We start from the raw sequence: 23,717 nt of genomic DNA, 5'->3' as shown, positions 1-23,717 counted from the left end.
GATATGCAAATGAGCTGATAACTAATAAGTATTAAACTGGCAACCTTATATACATAACATTTCTTAAACACTAGTAAACATCTTACCTGATGAAAAAAAACAAAACAATAGAAACCATCACAGAAATGCTAATGCTTTCTACTACAAATACTATTAGAAACCATCAACTAACTGTTTGAACCATTACTGCTCCTTTATGGTATCCATGAGACAGAACATGCAAACAATAGAAAGCAACAAATTACCAGTAGAGACACACAGGGACCATTATAGTTTCCATTAAAACCATTGCAAATTCTATGAGGGCTTCTGTTGGGTTTTTTTTGGTTTGTTTTTCAGCAGGGTTTTGCTGCATTTTGCATCAATTATAACTTCTTATTTATTGTAGAGAAGCGTCACGATGCCCGAAGTGAAGTCGGTGTTCAGAGAGGTCTTGCCTAAACAAGGTAAACCGAATCAACGCATTCGACCTTCACGGCTTTTCTACAAATATAATAATGATTTATAATCCCGAAATGTCGGGAAATTATCGGTGTTTACGGGTCATCGATAAATACTTCGATTAGTAAATTTAGCATACTAATACACCACAGGAGTTGCATCTAACATGCTAGATAACCATACCACTGCAACGCTGTGTGTGTGTGTAGGTCAACTGTCAGTGGAGGACGTCCCGACGCTGGTCCTCTGCAAACCCAAGCTGCTGCCTCTGAAGTCGGTGACGTTAGAGAAGCTGGAGAAGATGCAGCAGGAGGCGCAGGAGCTCATCAGGCAGCAGGAAGCAGGAAACCGGGAGCAGCAGGAGCACACGCAGTAGGACGTGGCACGAGGGGATGAATCGTGCATCTTCGTCACGACCTAATATATGTAACAGATCACTGTAACGAAGTAGTTCTACTGTTTTCTCTTCATGTAGTTTTGTGTGTGTGTTGCTGTGATGTGTTTGGGTTCAATGCCCCTCCCCACACACACCCACACCTTATATTCTTACTATTATGAGGCTTCAGGTAATTCTGCCGCATTCGACTAAAGCTCTCGCCTCCTAATTTCTGACGGCCCCAGACGTCATGTCGACATGTCTGCTTACACAGTTCACCATTTTAAATGAGTTTATAGCAGCATTATTTCAGTTCAATCAACATAAGAGACCCACATTAATTGGTTACATCTATAAAAACCCTGACGGTACAGTTCGCTGGTTTGAGAAAGTAAACGAATAATAAACTTGTGACCACTAACGTTTCTTGTGTTCGGATATGTAACTAGAATACAACCGGATGGTTTAAATGCTTAGTGCAAATAAAAATAAATAACAAACAAAACACAAGCTACTTTTGCAATCTAAACAGCACAGAGCATTTTAAGGACTCCCCCCAACCCCCACCCCTCCTCCCCCAGTCCTGGGATAAGGATCTGAAACTTCTGGGCTGCTGAACAGTCGATTCAAGTCTTAATAAGCAACACAAAACACAAACTATTACTTTAACCTTTATTTATTTCTTAACCATTTTTAACAAAAAAAAAAAAAAAAAAAAAAAAAAAAAAAAAAAAAGAGCGAGAACATTTGGTAAATATGCCCACGTCAGTGTTCGCAAAAAAGAAATATTTAAAAAAAATAAAATAAAATAAAAAGTTGACAACCTCCGTGTGAAATAATCCCGATTGGGTCACATTTCTCTGTATTGCCATTTGGTTGTCTGTTGCATCCAGTATCGACGTCTTTGTCAGACCGAGCGGCGAAACGGAAAGAGACGTGTTCAGGCAGATTGGAAAAAGAAAAAGAGAGAGAGAGAGAGAAATAAACCAACATGAAGGTCTCACAAACCTACCGAGCAAACGATCCCATAAACACTGCAAAGTAGAGACGGTTCACAGAGCGGAATTTGCAAAGCAAACAAATCATACAGGCCGGATAAATTAAGCCAGGTTAAGTGACATCTGGCCCGAGTTATCCTGCTAACTGGAGAGTCAGTGAAATACGCGGAGTGGCAGTGAACTGAAATACAAAACCTGGAATGACGAGTCATTTCAAAGTGTGGCACTTTTTCAGGGTTTTAGCTTATCTGGTCACCTTAAAAGGCGTGCGTGTGTGTGTGTGTTTGGGTTATTCCATAGTCGGGTTACTTTGCGCAAGCGCTACGTTCTTGTCAGGAAGAGATATATATATACACCTAAACCTGTAGGACACACACACACACACACACACGTAGCACAAAAGGTGGACATGGGAAGTGGTGGAATCAGTAGGTTTCGAGTTTGAGAAGTCCTCCGTCTCCTTCACTGACGAACCTCTTCCTTCCTCTGGGAAAGGAGTAAAAACGACACATTAGGTTGCGACAGCGTATACAGAAACCGTTCGGTTATACGCTAAAGAAAGAACGTATAACGGCAGTTTTCGTCTCTGTGAATTAAACCAGGTTTGAAAAGGTAATCGTGTCACACTTACCGACATGGACACAGGTCTCGGAGTTTTTTGTCGATGACTGCAGCACTAAAGCTCTTGTCCACAAAGTGCTCGAGGAGCGAGTACGCACACGGCACGTCGATATTAATCTCGGCGATATCCATATACACTCTCTCGTAACCCTATCGGGAGTGAAGAAAACAGGAATAATCGAACACACCGAGTGTGTTAATAATACTTCAGATTTCCTATTTTCCTCATTTTGATGTTTGTCTATAATTTAAAAACAAACAAAAAAAAACATTGTGTCCTGTGGACAAGATGAGATAGTTGTGTATATGTTCTTTGGCTGGTATCTGCAGAGGAACACAAGAAGTGACCAGCAGGTGGCGTCATACCCTTCTCATTTGGTCCAGAGTGATGACTGACGAGTCAAAGAGAGATTTCAGCAGCTTCAGGATCGCCTGAAGCGTCGTGTCTCCTTTGGATTCCAGAACCATGACTATTGCCTATGAGAGGATAAGCGAGAGAGAGAAATAAATAAATTACCACCACAAACCAATAAGGGTGGGAGCTAATCCCATGATATACAAATATTCACAAAAGAGGGGTCATTTTTTAATTATGGCCACTTTCCGAGTACTGAAGATTACGACGTGCTAAATATATAAAAACGTGCCCGAGTTACCTCGTAGACAAACTCATGATGGAAGTGTGGCACCTCGAGCTCCCTCAAACACCGCTCCGCCTCCGCCGTGTCACCTGACAGCACGTACTCCTTCAGCAGCAGGTTTACCTGAGGAAGTGAAACATGTACAGTCCTCCGAGTAGTTCTATAAACACGCCACACGATCAGACCTCACCAGCTCTACAGCACAAAGCACACAACAAATAATCCTCTACACAGGGGGAAAAAAACCCCAATCCATTATGTTTGTGTACCAATGTGAAAGTGCAAAAGTTTGTACACCCTCTGGACACACATGACGTTTAGTGTGGTATTTCCCATAATGCAAAGTTACATTATTAATCCCGTTCATTATTACATAAAAAGCAAAGTCACTGTCACTCAAGTGTTACGATACGTGGGTGGGCGGAGTCCTGACCTCGTTGATGAGTTGATTGACAGGTCTCTGGCCTCCCCCTAAGCCCCAGAGGTTATCTATCTTAAGTCCCGACTCCTTGCTCATCTTTAGCAGTACGGCTGCGCGGTCCAGAGCGGCCCTGTCAGTCAAATACAGAGCTGTCAATCAAACGGACCAGAGCTGAACAACACCACCACCAATGATACCCATGGTTATTTAGATCACAATCATTCAACCAGTTTGAACAAAATATATTTATTATAATTTAAATGATCTGAACACAGCCTTCTGTTTATTACTGAAGACTAACTTAGACTAAATATTGTACGTCCCACATAAAGCAACCAAACAGGAAGTTCAGGATTTAATGCACCAGATTAAATAAGGCCAACGCCAAGTGCGCTCACCGAGATCAAACACAACATTTAAAATACACCAAACTGAAAATTAATCACTCCTGGGCTGCACTGTTCTCTGTATTGATGTGTGCACACACAGTTGTGGATTCTGAACATATTCAACACAAAGAACAGCCATAAAATCAAGTGTTTCAAACCAAACAATGGCGAAGGGGCAGGTCTTCATTTCTACCAGGCCCTAACACCCTCCTCCCTCCTCGAACCTGCCTCCATGTTCGGTCTCAATGCACAGTGTATGACGAGAGGGAACCACCCCCCTCCCCTCCCAGGAAATCCAGTTTAAAAAGGTCAAACGGAGTCATCCAGAAATTTTAATCTGATTTGTAAACCACATACAAATGTAACTTTAGATCAGATCTACAAAGTCAAAACTCGTGTCCCCCCCTCCCGATTTCCAGAAAAGGTGCCCCAAGGACAACCGAGTGCAGAACCTGCTTATCCACCTAGTCTGGACTGGAAGCACGCTGCTTGCCGAGTAAACAGACTAAATACTAAATCCTGTTTAGGGCTTAATAAGCGACAGACAGACGCGTAGACTGTAACCAGTCATCTGCTACGTCAGATAATTCAGATCTCTGGGGGAAAATCTTTTTTTTTTACTTAGTGAAAATAAACACTACAAAAAAAAAAAAAAACCCACCAAATTACATAGGCGACAACCAAATTAGAAAAAGTCTTAAGATTCCAATAAAATGGGTGCAATGGAATTGTTTTAAAAACAGTTTGTTTGTACACACCCGATCTATTAAAGCACGTAAGAGGGATGCGTTAACCGGCAATTATTAAATCAGTCTGTTTATATTACAGTTGAACTGACCCCACAAGCCCCCCCCCCGACCGAAACCCCACCCAGCAGACATGTGCTTGATGTAAACAAACCTGGCGTGCTCGCAGTCCACGCTTCCTTTATAGCCATCGATGTAGCTCTTCGAGAGAATCTGATCTGCTACAGCTCTGGCAATGAACTGACCAACCAGCTGCAAGCAAACAGAATAAACCAAAAAAGATCACGAGATCATGTACCACACCTCAGACGCGAAGAAAAACAACCCCACTGCTTGAAAACGCTCTCCACGAGTGCCTTCTCCAGCCGGGTTAGGAAACAACTCCGTGCTGTTATTGTTACTGTTCGGATGATCTTAAAAATCATTCCAAGTAATACATGAGATTTAAAAAAAAATAATAATAAAAAAAAAAAAAAATAATAATAATAATAATAATAATAATAATAATAATAATATACTAGTATAAAAATACAAATATGCATATTGCCTTACAAGTGCATTTTTATGTCTTTATTATTGGTAAAGAGGAGTTTTCCAATGCGTCATCATTACACCGAGCATCACACTGAAACCTCAGACTTGAATTGTGTACATTCTGTATGCTCAGAAGTTATACAGACACAAGAAACTAAAGAACATGAGTATAAGAATTTACGCACGAAACACCTCTCCTTAGACAAGTGTGACACAGGTTGATGAAAAGGAAAACACCACACACACACACACACGGAAATCCCCCCCAAGTTCCTGTTTATACATCCGTCTGTACATCCTTATGAAGTCAATACAACTAAAATAAACAAATCGGTCATGTTTACTGCTGAGGAATTAGATTCGACTCGAACACAGCTGTGCGTTTCTAACGTTCGATCAGCATCCAGCCCTCCATCGTGTAGCACAGAGTGGCACGGGTACTGCTAAAACACGAACAAACGGCCGAACTGTGGATCCAACAGTAACCTGGGTGTGTGTTGGGATAATTACAGCACCCGTGGCGGGGGGGAAAAAAAAAAGTTCTAGTCTGGAAAATATGGTGTTAACCCACAGGGGATTTCCAGATAAATGCGGAATAAAGAAGAAAAAAAAAAGGGTGAGTGAGTGAACGGTTGAGACTGCAGTCAGGTCGAGCGTGTAAGCGTGGTGTTGAGGGTCATTTGACTTGTTTACTCGGACAGCGAGAGGATGACCAGCGGCGCGTTTTGTTCTGCATTTAGCGAGAGGCCCTGATGAGAGAAAAGAGCTGCCTCGGCTGTTCCACTCTGAACAAAACCAGCTCAGCTCAACTCAACACACACACACACACACACACACACTCACTCCCTCTCTCTGTCTGTATAGTGGCTACGCGAGCTGAAAAGCGTTTAGCTCTCAGAGTTATGCGACGGATGTCAATCAAGCATGTCATTAGAATATTAGGCCACGCCCATTAGTACAGTCTTGATAAGCGAGGGTTTAAAAAAAAAAAAACACCTTATTTTATTTAGGTATTCCCTCGACACGTCTTGTTACCTGTGGCGCTGTGGGCGTGTCCAGCACCAGGTCAGGAAGCTCTTTCAGCAGCTTGCGGAAGGAGGCTTCGATGTCGGAGCGGCTGAGGACTCGGCCGCACAGGCGCGACAGCAGGAGGGACGTGAGCTCTCTCTGACTCGCCTTGGCCTCCAACGCCAGCGAGACGGCCAGGAGCGGGACGTCGCTGCGCATGGAGCCCAGATTCAACTCGCCTAATAACTCCTACATACGCACACAGACAGAGAGAGACAGAGAAAGAGAGAGAGAGAGAGAGAGAGAGAGGTTAAGCAAGTAAATGCTGAGTTGGATTCATTTGGATTTGGGAAAAAGGAGAAATTTGAGGAAAAGGACATCGGGACAAGCGCTCGAGCGAAGGCTTTCTTAACAGCATAAAGCTGAGGCAACGCGGAGAAACATCACGTCACACGCCCCCTCATCCATACCGCTACTTCGTCGGAGTCTCCGTGCTCAAAGTACTCCTGAACGATGGGCGTGACGGTCCGAGTGAAGTTGTCCTCGTCCAGCGGCAGCACCACCGTCTCGTACACGCAGTTCTCCTGTACAACAAACACCGTGATCGCTACTGAATAACTATTATAGAGTTATATTCCCATCAGCTAGAGGTTTAGCTAAATTACCAAGAACACGTCGTTTAAACGAAAACGGCGCGGTCATGAGGTAGAAATGACAGTTATTACAAACCTCTTGCTTGTTTAACTCTATGTGTGTTTAGCAAACTTTCCCTGTCATTTCGTAAAGCTGACCGTATAATAACTAGTTCCATCTGAAAGACTTGAAGGAGTGCGAGTGCGTGAGATTTCAGACTGACGCCAGGACGGACCACCCAGGTGCTGGGAAAAACCCGCTACCTGATCTTCGTCGTAATTGGGGTCCCGGACGTCGACCTCCTCCACGTCGTACACCTCTCCCGGTGTTCCCCACACACCTTTACCACCAGCGCCACCTACAAAACACACACACACGTATACATTCTCTGTAGAAGGTTTTTAAAAATGGTGCGAGTGTGAGGCCCGCCCGCATCTCTAAACACGAGATACCACAAACAAGGGTAGAGTGAGACGAGGGTGAGTCTCTCTCTCTCGCACACACACAAAAAAGATATATAAAATGTAACACACTAAACATGTCAGTCAATATACACAGTCTGAGTGAGTGTGTGTAAGTAAGAGTCCATACACACTCCTTTTCCTGTTCCACTCTTTTCACAGGACAGAATTACACAACACACTGCCTTATTGGCTACTGACTAACCCTGTTACACAATCGAGAGAATAATATGAGAGAGAGAGAGAGAGAGAGAGAGAGAGAGAGAGAGAGAGAGAGAGAGAGAGAGCGCAACAGTGCAACAGTCAAGAGAGGACTGACTGATTACACGCACACACACACACAGAGCATTTTATTAGGAACGTTACACTAATACCGGTTAGGGCACCTCCCTTTTGTTCTCAAAATCAGCCTCAATTCTCCATGCGACGGATTCCACGATATGTTAGAAACATTCCTTTGAGGTTCAGGTCTGTGTTGGTGCGATTACATCACGCAATTCCTGCATTTTCATGCTGCGGACGTGCCGCAGGGGTTCTACCGGTTTCAGATCCGGTGACCGGGAAAGCCACTGAAGAACACCAGACTGTTGGTGAAAAGAGATCGAGACGACTTGGTGACACGGCGCATTATCGTGCGGTTAGAAGACGGTAAATCGTGGCCGTGACGGGATGCGCACGGTGAGCGACGATACTCAAACGAGCTGCGGCGTTCGAGACGTGATCGATTGGTATTAACGGGCCTGAAGTGTGCCGAGAAAACATTCCCCACACCGTTACACCACCTCCACCAGCCTGGACTGACGACGCAAGGCAGGTCAGGTCCACGGTTTCACCCTGCCGGCGCCGGATTCCGACGCCTCGGCAGAAATCGAGATTCGTCAGACCTGTTTCCTGTAATCATTTATCATTATTCCAACTCGACCATTTGTTCAGCAGTGATCGCGATCTACTCGCAGGCAGAGCGTCTGCCGTTTCTGGCTCGCTGGACACGCGCGCACAGAAAAAGCACGTCTTTATATAGCTCGCGCACACACCCACGGAGTACCATCACTCGAGACGGACTGAAGGGAGAACCGAAAGATCTGCACGAGTTCAGGAAGTACGTTTCCACCCAGACTTTGAGGAAGTACCACAACAGCTGGCGGCATTATGGATATATGCGACTCGAACAGATTCAAGAACCCAAACTAGCGGCCTAAAATCTGCGCAGATTCTATCATTTCGAATTCCAGTTCGTCGGGCCTGCTTATAAAAAAAAAGACGCAACGTTCTAAGACGCCACAAATAAAATAATTAAACACTGAGACCTGTAATCTACAAGAGCCTCCTCTTAGCTATAAAACGAGCCTCGTCGCCGTGCGCTACGAAATACGAAGGCGTCCGACAAGCTCAGGCATCTACGGGGTGTGTTTTTGTGTGTGTTCAGGAAGATCAGCTACAGGTGCAGCAAAAAAAAAAAAAAAAAAAGGGCTTAAGCACAGCAGAGAAGAGACAACAGGATAACTTGAGTGGGAGAGAGAAAGAGAGCGAGTGTGAGAGAGTACACTGTACAATTCCCTGTGTATGAGCTGTTACTATAGAAACAATAATTTGATAGAGCAGGTTACTATTAAACACACTCGTTCTATTTTCACACCTGCTGTTATAGAACTGCTTCTGACCAATCAGAACAGAGAACTCAGAGCTGGGTATAAACGTACACACACACACGATGGGATTAATCAGTGGTGTGTTTACAGCGTAACTGTTTAACGGTTCACGCGGGACTTAACGCTGATCGGCGGTGGAGCGCGACCATCCCGTCGACGCTCTTTAACAGAACCGAGCGTGGGCGTAAACAGAACAGACGACTAACGTCTCGCTCACCTTTCTTCGGCAGGCCCCTCCCTTTGCCCAGGCGTGATCTGCGGTCCAGCACTTTGCCTTTGGGGCTGGCAGGGGGCACGGCGGAGCGGGAGGCGTCTCCGTTCTCGCTCAGCGAATCCCCCCGGCCCGAGTCTCTGGACGAGTTCTTGCGGAGGCGCCGCTTGGCCTTGGCCTTGAGCCGAGCCTCATGCACGGTGCCCACCGGCGCGGGGACCCAGTTCCCGTTGATCTCGTCGTCGGCTCTGGAAACGAGGGCGTTCTCCTCGTTGCCCGACTGATACGAGTCGCTCAGGTCGTCCGCTTCTGAGGAGAGACGGATTGAACAACGGGGGGGACAAAGACGACATATAACTTTAAAAATAAATAAATAAATATTTAAAAAAATCACACTAGTTAGCGCAGTGCTCCTCTATCTTTCGCTTCGTTTTGGCTTTCGGGAATTAATTCTGTAAAACTAATCCCGTCTGAACAGGGCTCGATCGAAATCCGTCGTTTTCTATGCCGTTTATTTGACTTTTTGGGGGTTCTTTTAACCACAACTTTGCATTTTAATCTCAATGCTTATGAAAATGAACGTCAGAAAAATTTATTTATTTATCAAATTTGACGTTTAATCTCTAGAGGCCACAAAAGGGGGGAAAAACAACTAATAAACAAAAACAGTGTCTGTGCCACAAGCTGCGCACTCGGAAGTGTTTACATACGGTGCGCAGTTTTATAGAATATCTAGGGCGCTTGTGTAGGGAACAGAGAGCGGTTTGGTACTCGGCCCATGAAGTAAATAAGTTGTGTTAAAGCAACACTTACCCACGGGGTTGGCGTTCAGCCATGCCTCACAGTCCGCTGCCATGACTTCAAAACAATAAGAAAAAGTCAATTTACAAAACCCTAAAATGAACATTAAAAAATAGTTGGTTTTTAAACACTACGGAAATTTAATTCATTTTGTATTCATACAACCATCTGACTAACTTTACTGAGCTTAGTTAGCTGCATGCCCAAACACCTTCAAAACGTTCACATGAGATACATATAAATCAGGTTAAACATACATCTAAAACAAAAAAAAATAATAATAAAAAAAATAAACCTGTTATTTCACTTTAGAAGCTTATAAATCTGCAGCGGCGCTTTACACTGGACTGTAAAGGACGGATTTGTTATGTACACACAAGCAGCTCGGGACCACGTCAAATCCGCAACCCAAACCAACACCCACTAGAACACCAAGTGCACTATGTACAGCGCACACGTCATTACGCGAGCAGCCTACGCAGCCCACCTAAGTAGCGAGAGTGTAGGCGTTTGGGATACAAACCACAAACAAACCTGCGTCAGCGCCATTTAACAATCGGATACAGTTGTTTTCTAGAAGAACGCGTCGTCTACGGTGGACAAACCGCCCTCAGTGCATATAAAAAAGCTAAATAGGTGACAAAAACACGCACGGAAAAGAACAAATAAAATCTCACCTCTTTTAGCGTTTCGCCTTCCCAACGATAACGCAGCCGTTCTGTTTCAAACGTCCCCTATCCGCTCTGCCCAGCAACTCGATAACGCAGGACCGCCCTTTCAGCTCTCTGATTGTACAGTTTATTTAAAGTCCGGACGCAGAGGTAACCAATAGGAAAGGTAGGCTGAGGGGGGCGTGCGTCAAGGGAGGAGTAGGAGGGGGGAGGGAGTTTGCGTTTCTCGTGTTTTCCAAATCGAGAAAATTCGCGCTGAGTCGCAGCGCCTCCAGGCGGCCGAGATTAGGAAGTACGACCACTGCATTACGTCATTGCTTCTGATTTTGTCTCATAGCACAGTTTAGCTAGTGACCTGTTTTTAAAAAAATAAAAATAAAAAATAACGATAAATAATCGCTTAAAATATTAATAATTAACAATCTTTGCGTTGGAGAAGTTGATCTGCACTAAAAAGGAATAATCATTTTTATGTGATAATCTTCTGATTAAAGTAAAAACATATAAGAAATAAATAATAACTCATGGCATGGCAAGCCAGGCAGAAACAAGAGCTCAAATAAAAATGTAAATGTGAAATGCTAAAATATATAATAGTATAATATAAAGTAATATATATATATATTTAAATAATATATAGAAATAAAATAACTCATTAAAAATGCATACATTAATTATAAAACATATCCATTTTTTTTTTTTTTAGTTTTATTCGTCAAAAACGTAGACATTTTTTTCTTTGATCACGTCGATTAAAAAGTAAAAACGCTGTAAAAGCGTCAGAGATTACCGATGAAAAATACTCGCAATGTGAAATATTACAAAACATTTTTTTTTTAAAAAAACCACGTATAAAATGATAAAAAATTTCTAGTTATATTTATGTATGAGTATATTCTTCTATATTTATTTCAAAACTACAAATGCTGATGTCACTAAAAATGTACTGACCTTTCTGTATATTTTGTTCTTTGTACCTCACAATTACGTTACACACACACACACACACACACACACAAACCAATGCGACACCAATTATTTCTCCAAGTGTTTATTGAAGAATTTGCATCGGAACATCTGAGTAACATTTTCAAAAATGGGTCATGTCTCAAAAGCGGGACACTCGTAATAATATTGTATAAAACATGTGGAAGAAAAAGCCTTCCACAATCCCGTCCCCCTTACTGCAAACTAGCATCACACACACACTTCACTTTATTCTGTACACAGGTTCGCCTCAGACAGGAGAAACAACACACATGGTCCGGTTCATGTAGCGCTACTGTACATTAAAAAAAAAAAGCGTTATACACAGCGTGGATGAAAAAGGGTTGAGTCCTGGGTTTTTATATTTATTCAAAATAAAATATCTTTGCATTATTAACAAGAACGAGTCATTTCTCATTGACCTGAGGGCAAGTGTGCGGAGACCTGATTCAAAAGGCAGTCGTCCTCTTCCCGGTCCTCGAGGACATCCAGTGCATCACAAATAATAACTTAATACTTTCTTTGATTCACACACATCACACCTTAAAAAGGGAAACGCCATCAAGCGAACCAGCCCTTAGCACATATGAGCATTGCCTGCGTCATGTGACCACTCCACTGTATTCGCACATTCCTATACCACATACATGTGTGGTGTGAGCTGTGCTCCAAAATGGCCGACTTCATCTCCCCGCTTTGGTGGCATTTAGAGCACAGCCCACGCCCAGCTTTACAAGATCACTTACCGTGAAAAGGCACGCTCAGGTGAGCTTCGAGGTGAACTATTTTACACATTCAAATCAGGCCCTGTTCGGTGACCCGTGCTTCCTGCGCCGCTTCAGTGACGTTCCCATCCGACTGCTTCATGTGGATTTAGGGACATCAGGAAAATGACTAGACGTGTTGTTCAGAAGACGTGATGACGCGTGCGCTCCCGTCTCGTCGCACTTCTTCGGCGGTTAATTGAAGCGTGAGCGTTTTCTGAAGTCGGCTTTAAATACGCAGGATGTTTGCACGGACCGGCCTCGTTTCTCTCTTACACTCTCTCTCTCTCTCTCTCTCTCTCTGTGTGTCCTGGTTCAGTTCTCCTCCTCGTCTCCGAGCGAGCGAGCGAGGGGTGCTCACACTGCTGACGTCTCCGGCTGCGTCCCGTTTTCACTCCGCGTCAGCGCCGAAGTGCAGCAGACTCTCCTCGGCTAGCTGAGACAGGTACTTCTGCGCACGCACAACCAACAACAACAGAATTAGAGACAAGCTGACATCTACACCACTCCCCCCCCCCCCCCCCCGCGTTACGACCAGCACTGACGTGACCCTGTGACCCTATGACCCTATGACCAAGTCCTAGGTGGTGAGATTACACTGAGTTTAACAGACGCTCCGCCCACTTTTTCACCTCCACCTCTTCTTTTTAAACGTCGCCAGTGGTACAATGCTGCGCTATAAGAGGAATAAAACACTTCCGCGCTTATCATTAATCGACCGTCGCTGATGAATTTCCTGTGTCACTAATCAAATCCACCCCCCCTCTGTCTTTCCGTCTCACACTCCTGTCTCCTGTGAGTGACAGAGCAGCTGCTGCCCCTCATGCCGTGAATGCCTGCAGTGTGTGTGTGAGTGAGATAGAGCGATAGAGAGGTGTGTCTGAGAGAGGGACTAATGGGCAACTCGATCCTGACCGCACGCCCGGTCAGCGCCTGCTGCCCTTCACACACTAATGGTTTCTAAAAGCGTTACGAACACACACATTCCCACACTCATTATTCCATTAGTCCGCTTCTCGGCGTGCTATGTGTTTACACCTCTTTGGCTTTCGGTCAGTAACGGCACATTGGAACACCCTGGGTTTTGGCGGGCTTCGCTGCCCGGACGCTTTATCCAGGCGAAAGCGACGTAAACATGTCGCCGATTCGAGTGCGGTGCGTGTTCAGACCTGCAGGTTGCGGTAGTGAACGGTGCTCCGGCAGTGCGTGGTCTTGGCCGTCTCCTCGCTGGTGTAGAAAAAGCTGCAGAGTTTGCAGTAGAAGCCGGCGCTCGGGACGACGAACTCCACACCTAAAACGACACACGGATAAAGCGAGCGTTTAGCGCGGTCACGTCTATAAACCAACACCGCATCGGACGAGTTCGTCACTCGTTCCGTCACTGACCGTGTTCGCCCGTTCCGTGTTTCAATCAGAGTTGACGTCATCCGGAGACGTACATGTTTCCCGAGTTCCGCTCTCTTATCTTTTAAAGTGTTCCCTGACTGCCCGTGTTCCGAGCTCCGCTTCGGACGCGACAGGAACACAGACGCAGGATTGAAAGATTTCGGTCGGAGAAAACGATCGACTCAAGACTTAAGCGAGGCGGTGAAGGCCAAGTCAAGGTCACAGCCGAACGAAATCAAGGTCAAGCCTTTACTTCGACTAGTTGGTTTCATTTGGGCATCGCGCCAAAGATGATCCTTCCTATCAGACTATAATTAGCAAAACCAATTCCCGAGACATAATAATCAGAACCCGGGTGAACTCGGACTGATCCGGGTGTGGACGTACCTAGCGGGATGCTGTGCTCGCTGATGATCTTCTCCTGCTCTCGCGACGGCGACGGCGCTTCGATGCCGATCCCCTGCGGCGAACTTGCAGGCTGCCGAATTGTGTTCTCTGCTGAAATTGGGTGGGGAAAAAAAAAAAAAAAACACACACACACACGTTATTTATTTCACAATGTCACGGTTTACACATTAATAATTTGATCAGATTTCGCCAGACTGTTTGGTCGACTTATTTCTGGTTACCACATGTCACGCGCCGCCGCCTTCTCAATTCCCGAATCGGGTCCGGAGATGACGGACCGTTTTGGCGCGTGAGCGATTGCTCGAGTCGCTATTTCACGTTTGAGCCAGAGGACACGGACGAGGAACTTTAGAGGGAGGAGGTGAGGAGAGCTCAAGTTTACACCTCGTTGTTTTTGGGGTTTTTTTTAGATTTAATAATAATAATAATAATAATAATAATAATAATAATAATAATAATAAGTACGTCTACCCAAAATAACCGGAGCCGGTAACTGAAGTACACGACGCAGGACCGGGGCAGAAGCTATTTAAATAACGATAAAGTTACGAGCCAAAAGTTAAAGTTAGCTAGCTATATACGGAAACGCTCCGCTCGCTAGCTACTTCACCTCAGATAAGACCCATGTGAGGCTGAGAGGGCGATGAAGTTGTCTCGTTGTTGTTGTTTGTTGTTTTGTTTGGTGTTTGATATCAGTATAACTCTGTAATAATGTCTTACGCGGTCCTACGGTGTGACGTGCTAGCTGTACATGTTCATTTTATTCTTGATTGTGTCTTTAAGTTTCTTCTGTGGTGTGTGTGTGTGTGTGTGTGTGTGTTTGTGAGTGTGTACCTCTTTTCTGGTTGTCCTCAACATGCGGCGTCTCCTTCTTCTCAGCCTCACTCGTCCTCCCCGTGTGTTTTTCCGTGACCTTTTCCGCCTCACGCACGCTCTCAGGCACCGCTTGTGTGGCGGGGGCGTGTGTCTCGACGGTGTGTGCCGGAGATACGCCCGGCTCTGCTGCCTCCTCTAGCGCACTTTTAAACTCTTGGTTTGGGAAGAGGCAGATGTGAGAGGACGGAGCTTCCGCGCAGTCCGGCTGATTAGGCCTCGGCGTTTCTTCCGTTACAGCGTCCGGCGCCGACTCCCGTTTCTCCTCCTTCGCCGACGTGGTCTCCTCCTCTTCCTCACGCCCCCCCTCCACCTCCTCCTCCTCCTCCTCCTCATGCTCCTCTTCCTGCAGCTCGGGGAGATCGGGTTCGACGATGGAGTCGTCTTCTTCGCCCACCTCGTCCACGGTCACCAGCTCCTCCATGCTCTTAGGGTACCAGCACTCGCCCTCCGTGTCCTCGCCACTTCCACACTCCTCCGCCTGGGCATCAGAGATATAATAATACAATAATAACAACAGCAGAGCCAGAGCTTTAACTCGACTGGCTAAACTGTCCGTTTTTTCTTAAGAACACATTGCATTCTCTGCTCTGATTGGTCAGACGTTGTTGTCCAGCAGCTCTGGAAATTGAATTAAAAGAAAGATAAAAGGTTACCTCGCTCTCTCGGTCGCGCTCGCCCTCGCTGGGCTCTGTCAGTTTGCTGCTGTGCGGAGATAACGATCTGTCTTTGGCTCTGTGCTCTGTAGATTCTTTCTGTGGACACACACACACACACACACACGCACACACACTCAGTACATTGTCGATGTTTTACATCATTGCTCAGTTAAAGCACAGCGTAGAGCGTGTACTGTAGCGTACGTGATTGTTAGGCTCTCTGTCGTGCCTCCTGCTCGTCCTCCTGCCTCGTCCGTCCTCCCCGGGCTCGGATTCCGAATGTCTGCTCCTGTGGTGGTCCCCGCCTCCGTCTCGCCGCTTGAACTTCGGCTCGTGTCTCTGGTGCTGGGAGACGCGCGGGAGCTTTTCCTTCTTATAGAAGTCGTCTGCAGCGGCGGGATGGTGGGAGGAGAAATAGCGCTCCCTGCTGCGCTCGTCTGCCGGTTTGAGGTAGGGCTTCCTGCGTTCGTTGGGCCTGTCGTCCTCGCCGTTCCGCCACTCGTCCCTGTCGCGCGGCGTCCAGTCCCACGATCCGCGCCGCGGGCCGACGCCGTTCATCCAAGGCGCCGCCTGGGGGCTGTGGGTGGAGCTGCAGGACGTGAAGCTGGGGCTGTGTGAGGGCGGAGTCAGGGAGCGAGTGACGGGGCTGCGCGAGCGCGTCCGCTCTTGTGGATACCTATAAAACACAAATACATCTTCAGTCCATTTCTGGTACATCTCCTCACCTCCTCAAGACATATTCTAAGCAAGGGAAAAAATGGCTGTGCTCTCTGGGTAGGACGTGCGTACTCTCTCTTTCCCCTTTCAATCACAGCGACACTAGCCAATCATAGGTGTTTCTCAGCTCGTGTATGTGGAAGACGGCAGAAAGCGTTTTTTTTTTCCCCTCAGGGTGTGTCACACTGCCCTGCGATGCAGCAGGAGCAGCAGTTCATTTTACAAGAGTGTTAAAATCGACGGGTTATTGTCATTGAGAAATATATCTCGGTGTCCATTTCTCTCTTACCGGTCCATCTCGTGCAGCTCGTCTCTCTCCCTCTGAGAGTTGATGTCCTGGATGATGGACTCGACGTCTTTACCGGGTTTCTGCGTTCACACAGGGGACAGACGCACACTCGCGTGTCCATTCAAGATTCGACTATAACGTTGTTTACACTTTCATATATTTTAAATAAATAAATAACTAAATAAATAAATAAAACTTGTAGTCTTGTATCATATAAATAAACAAATATACAAATGAAAAAAAATATTAAGTGCTAAATAAAAACATCTACTAGGAATTAAAGTGGTGCCAGTTGATATCATTGATTTATTATTTATTTGATAAAAAAAAAAAAAGTAATATTAATGCCGATTAAAATATTTATATAGAAATTACTGGTAAAATCCAACAGTGTGGTTTATTTGTTTAAAAAAAAAAAAAGATTATTTGAATGACTTTAATTGAGTTTACCAGCTATAAAACGACGAATTAGACGGCCAGTTAATTACTAGAATTGAAATAATACATATAAATAACTGACGTGAAAATAAAATGAAATGAAGGTAGGTCTCACCTTGAGCTGCAGCTCCTTGTATCTCTTGGACATACGTATGAGGAGCTTCTGGTCATTGATGGTGGCCGGATGGAGCTGGTAGTACTGCACCATGGCCTGAGCCGCCTCCACGTACGCCATCTCCAGGAAAGCCTGGAAATGAAAATTAGCAACACACACACACACACACGCACACGCACGCACACACACACGCAATATGTCAAAGCACTAGCGCAACAGATCTTTGGGGCGCATCGATTTTCCCAGAGCTGTAAATCTCCAGGACAGTTACGATTCTGAATCGGCACACCGCGTCTCACGCGCTCGCGACACGGAGACGCGGAATCCGATCCGGCTGACTTTAGGAGATAAGTGATTAAAAAGTCTAGCGGAGTATTTGACGAAATAAAAAAAGGAGACGCTGAGTGAGACATCTGCAACAGATAACGCATCACATGACGGTCTGTTCCCTGAGCCAGCACCGGACACAAGCTGGTGTATAATACACGGTGTATCATTCACTAACGGTGTAGAACACTAAATAAATAAATAATACGGTGATTCTTTTTTTTTTTCGAACACATAAAATAAAACTGTAGTAAAACACAAACTGATGTATAGCTTCGATCATCAGTTAACCTGTCCTCATGAGAAATGGGACCGGAGACACGGCACTGATGCGGTACCTGGTGTGTGGAGCGCATGAGGATGTAGTTGGTGACCTTGCCGAAGGGCAGACCCAGGTTGATCACATCGTTCTCGGTGCAGCTGCCCTCAGGGAGGTTACAGATGTGGACGACGCGCCCGGGACCCGGCTTCCGCGCTACAAACTGCAGGCAGGAGAAAGAAGAAACTCCGTAATCATGTCGACTGGAATAAACGTCCTGCTGCTTTCAGAGATTTGTTTATCCTCAAACATGGCTTCTGGAAAATCAGCCAACATACAACATGAGGTTTAGTTCCATCACATGTTAATAAGCATAAAGTAGTGCTGGACCTGTGTCCTGGGGTGGGTTAGCATGGGTTAGCATGCTTGATGTGTTATGCATTATGATAGATAGATAGATAGATAGATATGTACAACACAAGAAGAAAAGAAAGATAGATAGATAGATAGATAGATAACACAAGAAAAAGAAAGAAAGAAAAATAAAAATCATGAGTGAGAGAATAAAGGAATAGAAAGAAAAAAAGAAAGAACAAAGAGATGAAAGAAAAAGAAATGGAGGAAGGAAGAAAGATGCAGATAAAAGAAAGAAAGAAAGAATAGAACGACAGAAACATTTGTACAAAGCATTCTATATTCTATAAATGTACAAAAACAAGTGTGAGTGTGAGAGTCTGACAGTCTGACAGTGTGAGTGTCTGACAGTGTGAGAGTCTGACAGTGTGAGAGTCTGACAGTGTGAGAGTCTGAGAGTGCGAGAGTGTGAGAGTGCGACAGTGTGAGAGTCTGACAGTCTGAGAGTGTGAGAGTGCGAGAGTGCGACAGTGTGAGAGTCTGACAGTATGAGAGTCTGACTGTGTGAGAGTCTGACAGTGTGAGAGTCTGACGGTGCAAGAGTGTGAGAGTGCGAGAGTGTGAGAGTCTGACAGTCTGACAGTGTGAGAGTGTGAGAGTGCGACAGTGTGAGAGTCTGACAGTCTGACAGTGTGAGAGTGTGAGAGTGCGACAGTGTGAGAGTCTGACAGTCTGACAGTGCGAGAGTCTGACAGTGCGAGAGTCTGACAGTCTGACAGTGCGAGAGTCTGACAATCTGACAGTGCGAGAGTCTGACAGCCTGACAGTGCGAGAGTCTGACAGTCTGACAGTGCGAGAGTCTGACAGTCTGACAGTGCGAGAGTCTGACAGTCTGACAGTGCGAGAGTGTGACAGTCTGACAGTGTGAGAGTCTGACAGTGTGAGAGTCTGACAGTGTGAGAGTCTGATGGTGTGAGAGTCTGACAGTATGAGAGTCTGACAGTGTGAGTGTGAGAGTCTGACAGTGTGAGTGTGAGAGTCTGACAGTGTGAGAGTCTGACAGTGTGAGAGTCTGACAGTGTGAGAGTGTGAGAGTCTGACAGTGTGAGAGTCTGACAGTGTGAGAGTGTGAGAATCTGACAGTGTGAGAATCTGACAGTGTGACAGTCTGACAGTGTGAGAGTCTGACGGTGTGAGAGTCTGACAGTATGAGAGTCTGACAGTGTGAGTGTGAGAGTCTGACAGTGTGAGTGTGAGAGTCTGACAGTGTGAGAGTCTGACAGTCTGACAGTGTGAGAGTCTGACAGTGTGAGAGTCTGACAGTGTGAGAGTGTGAGAGTCTGACAGTGTGAGAGTCTGACAGTGTGAGAGTGTGAGAATCTGACAGTGTGAGAATCTGACAGTGTGAGAGTCTGACGGTGTGAGAGTCTGACGGTGTGAGAGTCTGACGGTGTGAGAGTCTGACAGTGTGACAGTCTGACGGTGTGAGAATCTGACAGTGTGAGAGTCTGACGGTGTGAGTGTCTGTGGTCTTTTACTGTAACACTGTCTGTTGTACAGAAGAGATTTGCTGAGCCGTGCTGTAGCCCAGAGTGTGTTTGATTGACAGGAGTGTGTGTTGGGACATGTGACTGCAGGGTCAAAGGGCACTTTCAAGATGCAGATTTTAAGCACAATAAGTATATAAATAAATAAATACGCGCGTGCACACACACACACACACACACACACACACACACACACACACACACACGCACATTAAACGATTAAACTGATATACAAAGTGATCTACAAATACTACTGATCTGAACTGAAAGACTGTCGGTGGTGTAATACTTTCTACTCCCATGTGTTTCGCCGTGTTTCAGCCATTCAGCAGCAATTTAACCAGAATTCTGTGTGGCTGTGCATCAGAAGGTCACCATCATAAACAGATACAGAAATAGCTCGTGGCAAGCTGTTTATGCATTTACAAGACGACAATGTAGCCTGCTCGTGAGCCAGGCTAATAAAATGTGTTCTTCACACGTTAGCGGGGCGGCCTACTGGAGTGTAACGAACGACAGGTGAGCGCCGTGGGCCAAGCGGTTTGGAGACCTGTTAATGGAATGCAGCACGCTTCGTGCGATCGAGAGCTCATAAACACGAGGTCAATCAGAAACGGGTGGTACATAAATATAGCTTTTTTAAAAAAAAAAAAAATTTTTAAGGATGATAAATAGTAAGACATTTTGGTTCTGTCATTGCTAGAAGAGAAAGATTACCTCAGACATTGTGTCACCTTGTCTGGCTGAAGCTGACAGGAACTCGGACAGGAACCGTGGTGAGCTCGGAACGACACGCACATGACGACCGAGTGTTCCTCAACCTTTTCCCTGTCGAGTTTGGGTGATCCTGCGCAATCTATAGCCTCACCTAACTATTTTTTTAGGCTGGCGACGCCATCTTGTTGCAGCGGTTGCAGCGCGTGTTGACATGCTTTTCTGCTCACCACGGTTATAGACTGGATACTCGAGTTACCCTAGCCGTCATGTTTTTTCTTATCGTTCTGTGCATTATACTGATATCACACCACCATACCGCCCAGTTCTACTCATTTGAAACGATGAAAACGATCCTCTATCCTCATCCTGCAAAAATGTAATCAATCAGAAACTCAAGAGATCACGGGTGTCGTGATATCGTTTCAGAAATGCCCCGAACGAACGTGATCTGTGTTTTAGCCCCGTGCACTAGATACTTCAGCTCCCCCAGAGCGCGGGCTGTAAAATCCTCCTGGCGCGCTCGCCGTGTTCATGGGCTGTTAAATTGGCCGCCGACCCGACAGCAGCCTTTCCTGTTTGTATATCCTGACGGCTACACTTGTCCGAACACGCCGAATCCGAGCTCTCCCTCAGGACTGAAACGCAACTCCCGACCACCCGAACGCTTCCAGACCTCCCGAACGCTTCCAGACCTCCCGAACGCTTCCAGACCTCCCTCCCGAAGCAAAGGCTACACACTAACGGCTAGACGTGACTCGCCGTGTGACTCACAAAAAAATCGGGACGACATTTTACACATTGTGGGCTAAACCGCTTCTTACTTAAAGCGCCGCATCCAAAAATGAGGCTAAATTCAATCAATTTAAATAATTATAGACCTTTTTATTTATTTATTTATTTTTTAAATATTACAGAAGTATTATTTTTAAAATTCTTATTTGTTTAAGTACTTCATATTATTTCAAATATTCTTCTGAGTCATGTACACTCATGACTCTTAAAGTGTTTTTGTACTGTAATGTAACGTGTAATGTAATAAAACCCAAACTACAAATTAGACCCTGTGTCCAGCTTTGCTTTGCGCATGTGGAAAAAAAACAAAACTGCACGGGATATATTTATGCGTTGTATATATATATATATATATATATATATATTTAGATTTATTTCGACTGAGCGGCGGAAAAGTGACTGACCGTCAACGTTGAAACTGGAGACTCCTTCCTTCTGTAAACGTCTCCTAATAGAAAACGTCACTGTTTTTATTTGTTAAACATGGTTTGTTTTTAACTCTTTATCGTTCGCCTTCGAGACGAATCCCTGTGTGGGCTGTTACTACAGAAACGATAACGTATCACGACGATTCAAACAAATCGACCCCACGTACCATTAAAAAAAAAAAAAAAAAAACACCAGATAGACGTGATTAGACCTCAGAGTTCGTTAAAAATAAATAAATAAATAAATAAATAAATAAGCACCGTTTCGACCCTAATCCCACGCCATGTTCAGAAAACAGCTACAGATTAACACACGGTCTTACACTAGAAAGTTCTCCAGATTAAGAAATCACTGAGAAACATTCAACTTTTGCGGTCTTTTATGAGCGCATGAACAGAACGAGGATTTTCAGTGGCCATGACTGTGTATTCTGCACTGATTGGTTAGTAGACAGACATGTTAGGACGATATAATTAACACATGAGCCAGACATAGCTGAAGAACCGGGGCTTGAGCACATTGGTAGCTCGCCGATTGGCTGGGGAAGAGGGCGGGGAAAGTCGTTCGATATTATTGGCCGCATGATTGATTGATTGTTCAGTGGATAAACGTAAGTAAAAGATTTCATTGGTGAAATTGCCTGATTGGTTGAATTCCAGGTCCAACAGCAAGTGCCACCTCATACTGCTATGTTTGCCAGATAGCCAATAACCTTAAAGGTAAAATTAAAAAACATATATATATATATATATATATATATATATATATATATATATATATATATATATATATATTTTGCTTACTTGAGAGAAAGACTGCGACCAGCACAGAAAGGTTAGCCGATCCAAATCCAGCGCCAGTGGAAGGTAAATTTAGCTCGACCGCTTGCAGTCGGCGATGAGACTGGACAGACTAACCCACTTGCTGGAATGTGAGATTGTTAACGTCATGGATTTTATTGACAGCATCAAAGGTTTCTTCTCTCGTAAGAGCAGGAAGACGGCCAGATGGTGAGACACTCTGAACGCTATTTAAAACATGTCTACGTGGCACTGGAGTTCGGCCTTGCTTGTAAATCCCTTTGGATTAAAGTAAATCTATTTTGTAAATAAAGGACCCGTCCTGTGCTACGACTACACTCTTACACTCCGTATCTTCCTCCTACTGTAAAATATCATGAAAGGCTGTAAAACGTGCCCAAATCCACAATTCACAAGGAACTAAAAGACCACACAGAATTAGAGGAACATCATTTGCGGTAACTCAGAAACCACTGAGATCATTAGATATTAAATTATTTCTCAGGTTATCTTAGCCTGATAAATGCCCAACAGCTGGGTGTGTAGTTCCCATGCTGTGTGCAGCTGTGAAATGTGTGAGGCGTACAATGGGGGGAAAAAGCAGTCAAACTTAATTAAACGCTACATGTTTATGTGAGGCGGTCTGGGAAATTCGATTTTCGAATTCAATTCTGGCAAAAAGAAAAAAAAGAAGAAGGAACAAAAAAATCGTCCCGATACGATACGTTTTCAAAACTTTAAAAATAATCATTTTTTTGAACAGGTTTCCATTTTCAACTGAGTAATGGAAATATTAATGTTGTATTAATGGAGATGATAATAATGGTAATAATGACAGCCATCGCGCGAACCATTCGGACTCTTGGAAGTGTATAACGAAACAAAATTAAACGCAGCTGATTGGTAATCGGTGTTGGCAGATCGCGGCAAAATTTCCACTACAACTACATCTCAAAAACTACACAAAAAGACCTGAAACAATCCCAAAAGTTTTTGAAAAATCTTAAATCACTTACTCATTTTTTGGGGTTTTTTTTGTTTGTTTGTTTGTGTATTGGAAACAAGTTCCCCTTGGTGTGCGTGCATTTCTGCTTTGTTCAAAACTTCAGAACTAAAAATGTTGTTTGATCTTTTATGAAACATAAAGGATATTATTATTATTATTATTATTATTATTATTATTAAAAATGGGCTGTCAGAAAAGCCCGTCAGGTTGTAGACTACCAGTAAAGGCTGTTATAAAGATTTAGTTTAC

The 23,717-nt window shown here is 44.7% G+C and overlaps 2 protein-coding genes across 4 annotated transcripts in view; both read right to left on the bottom strand.

The window, feature by feature from the left end:
• Positions 1 to 1,467: 1,467 nt before the first annotated feature.
• Positions 1,468 to 10,974, bottom strand: pdcd4b (programmed cell death 4b). Of its 3 annotated transcripts, none has more exons than XM_053616740.1 (12): positions 10,608 to 10,974; positions 9,943 to 9,987; positions 9,136 to 9,435; positions 7,072 to 7,166; positions 6,646 to 6,759; positions 6,203 to 6,424; positions 4,788 to 4,885; positions 3,511 to 3,628; positions 3,093 to 3,200; positions 2,803 to 2,913; positions 2,447 to 2,586; positions 1,468 to 2,301 (listed from the first exon to the last, which is right to left on the bottom strand). In XM_053616740.1, exons 2-12 carry the CDS (start codon positions 9,983 to 9,985, stop codon positions 2,241 to 2,243), a joined length of 1,410 nt encoding a protein of 469 aa, XP_053472715.1. In that variant the 5' UTR covers positions 9,986 to 9,987; positions 10,608 to 10,974; the 3' UTR covers positions 1,468 to 2,240. The 3 variants fall into 3 exon arrangements, with proteins under 3 accessions (XP_053472715.1, XP_053472716.1, XP_053472714.1); XM_053616739.1 differs by having other exon boundaries at positions 1,470 to 2,301; positions 9,136 to 9,438; positions 10,608 to 10,968; XM_053616741.1 differs by lacking the exon at positions 6,646 to 6,759 and having other exon boundaries at positions 1,469 to 2,301; positions 9,136 to 9,438; positions 10,608 to 10,971.
• Positions 10,975 to 11,598: 624 nt separating this feature from the next.
• rbm20 (RNA binding motif protein 20) overlaps positions 11,599 to 23,717 on the bottom strand; it is a 42,736-nt gene continuing 30,617 nt past the window's right edge. The window contains exons 6-14 of the mRNA XM_053616742.1: positions 17,903 to 18,046; positions 17,238 to 17,369; positions 16,685 to 16,764; positions 15,883 to 16,354; positions 15,676 to 15,774; positions 14,981 to 15,500; positions 14,126 to 14,236; positions 13,522 to 13,643; positions 11,599 to 12,803 (exon numbers count right to left, since the gene is read on the bottom strand). Coding sequence (XP_053472717.1) covers positions 12,744 to 12,803; positions 13,522 to 13,643; positions 14,126 to 14,236; positions 14,981 to 15,500; positions 15,676 to 15,774; positions 15,883 to 16,354; positions 16,685 to 16,764; positions 17,238 to 17,369; positions 17,903 to 18,046 — 1,740 coding nt within the window. The 3' untranslated portion in view covers positions 11,599 to 12,743. The remainder of the gene's footprint in view (positions 12,804 to 13,521; positions 13,644 to 14,125; positions 14,237 to 14,980; positions 15,501 to 15,675; positions 15,775 to 15,882; positions 16,355 to 16,684; positions 16,765 to 17,237; positions 17,370 to 17,902; positions 18,047 to 23,717) is intronic.

This window comes from Ictalurus furcatus, chromosome 27, assembly GCF_023375685.1.
Source record: "Ictalurus furcatus strain D&B chromosome 27, Billie_1.0, whole genome shotgun sequence".
NCBI lineage: Eukaryota > Metazoa > Chordata > Actinopteri > Siluriformes > Ictaluridae > Ictalurus > Ictalurus furcatus.
The sequence above is the reverse complement of the archived record's forward strand: the minus strand, read 5'-3'. Positions and strand labels throughout refer to the sequence as shown.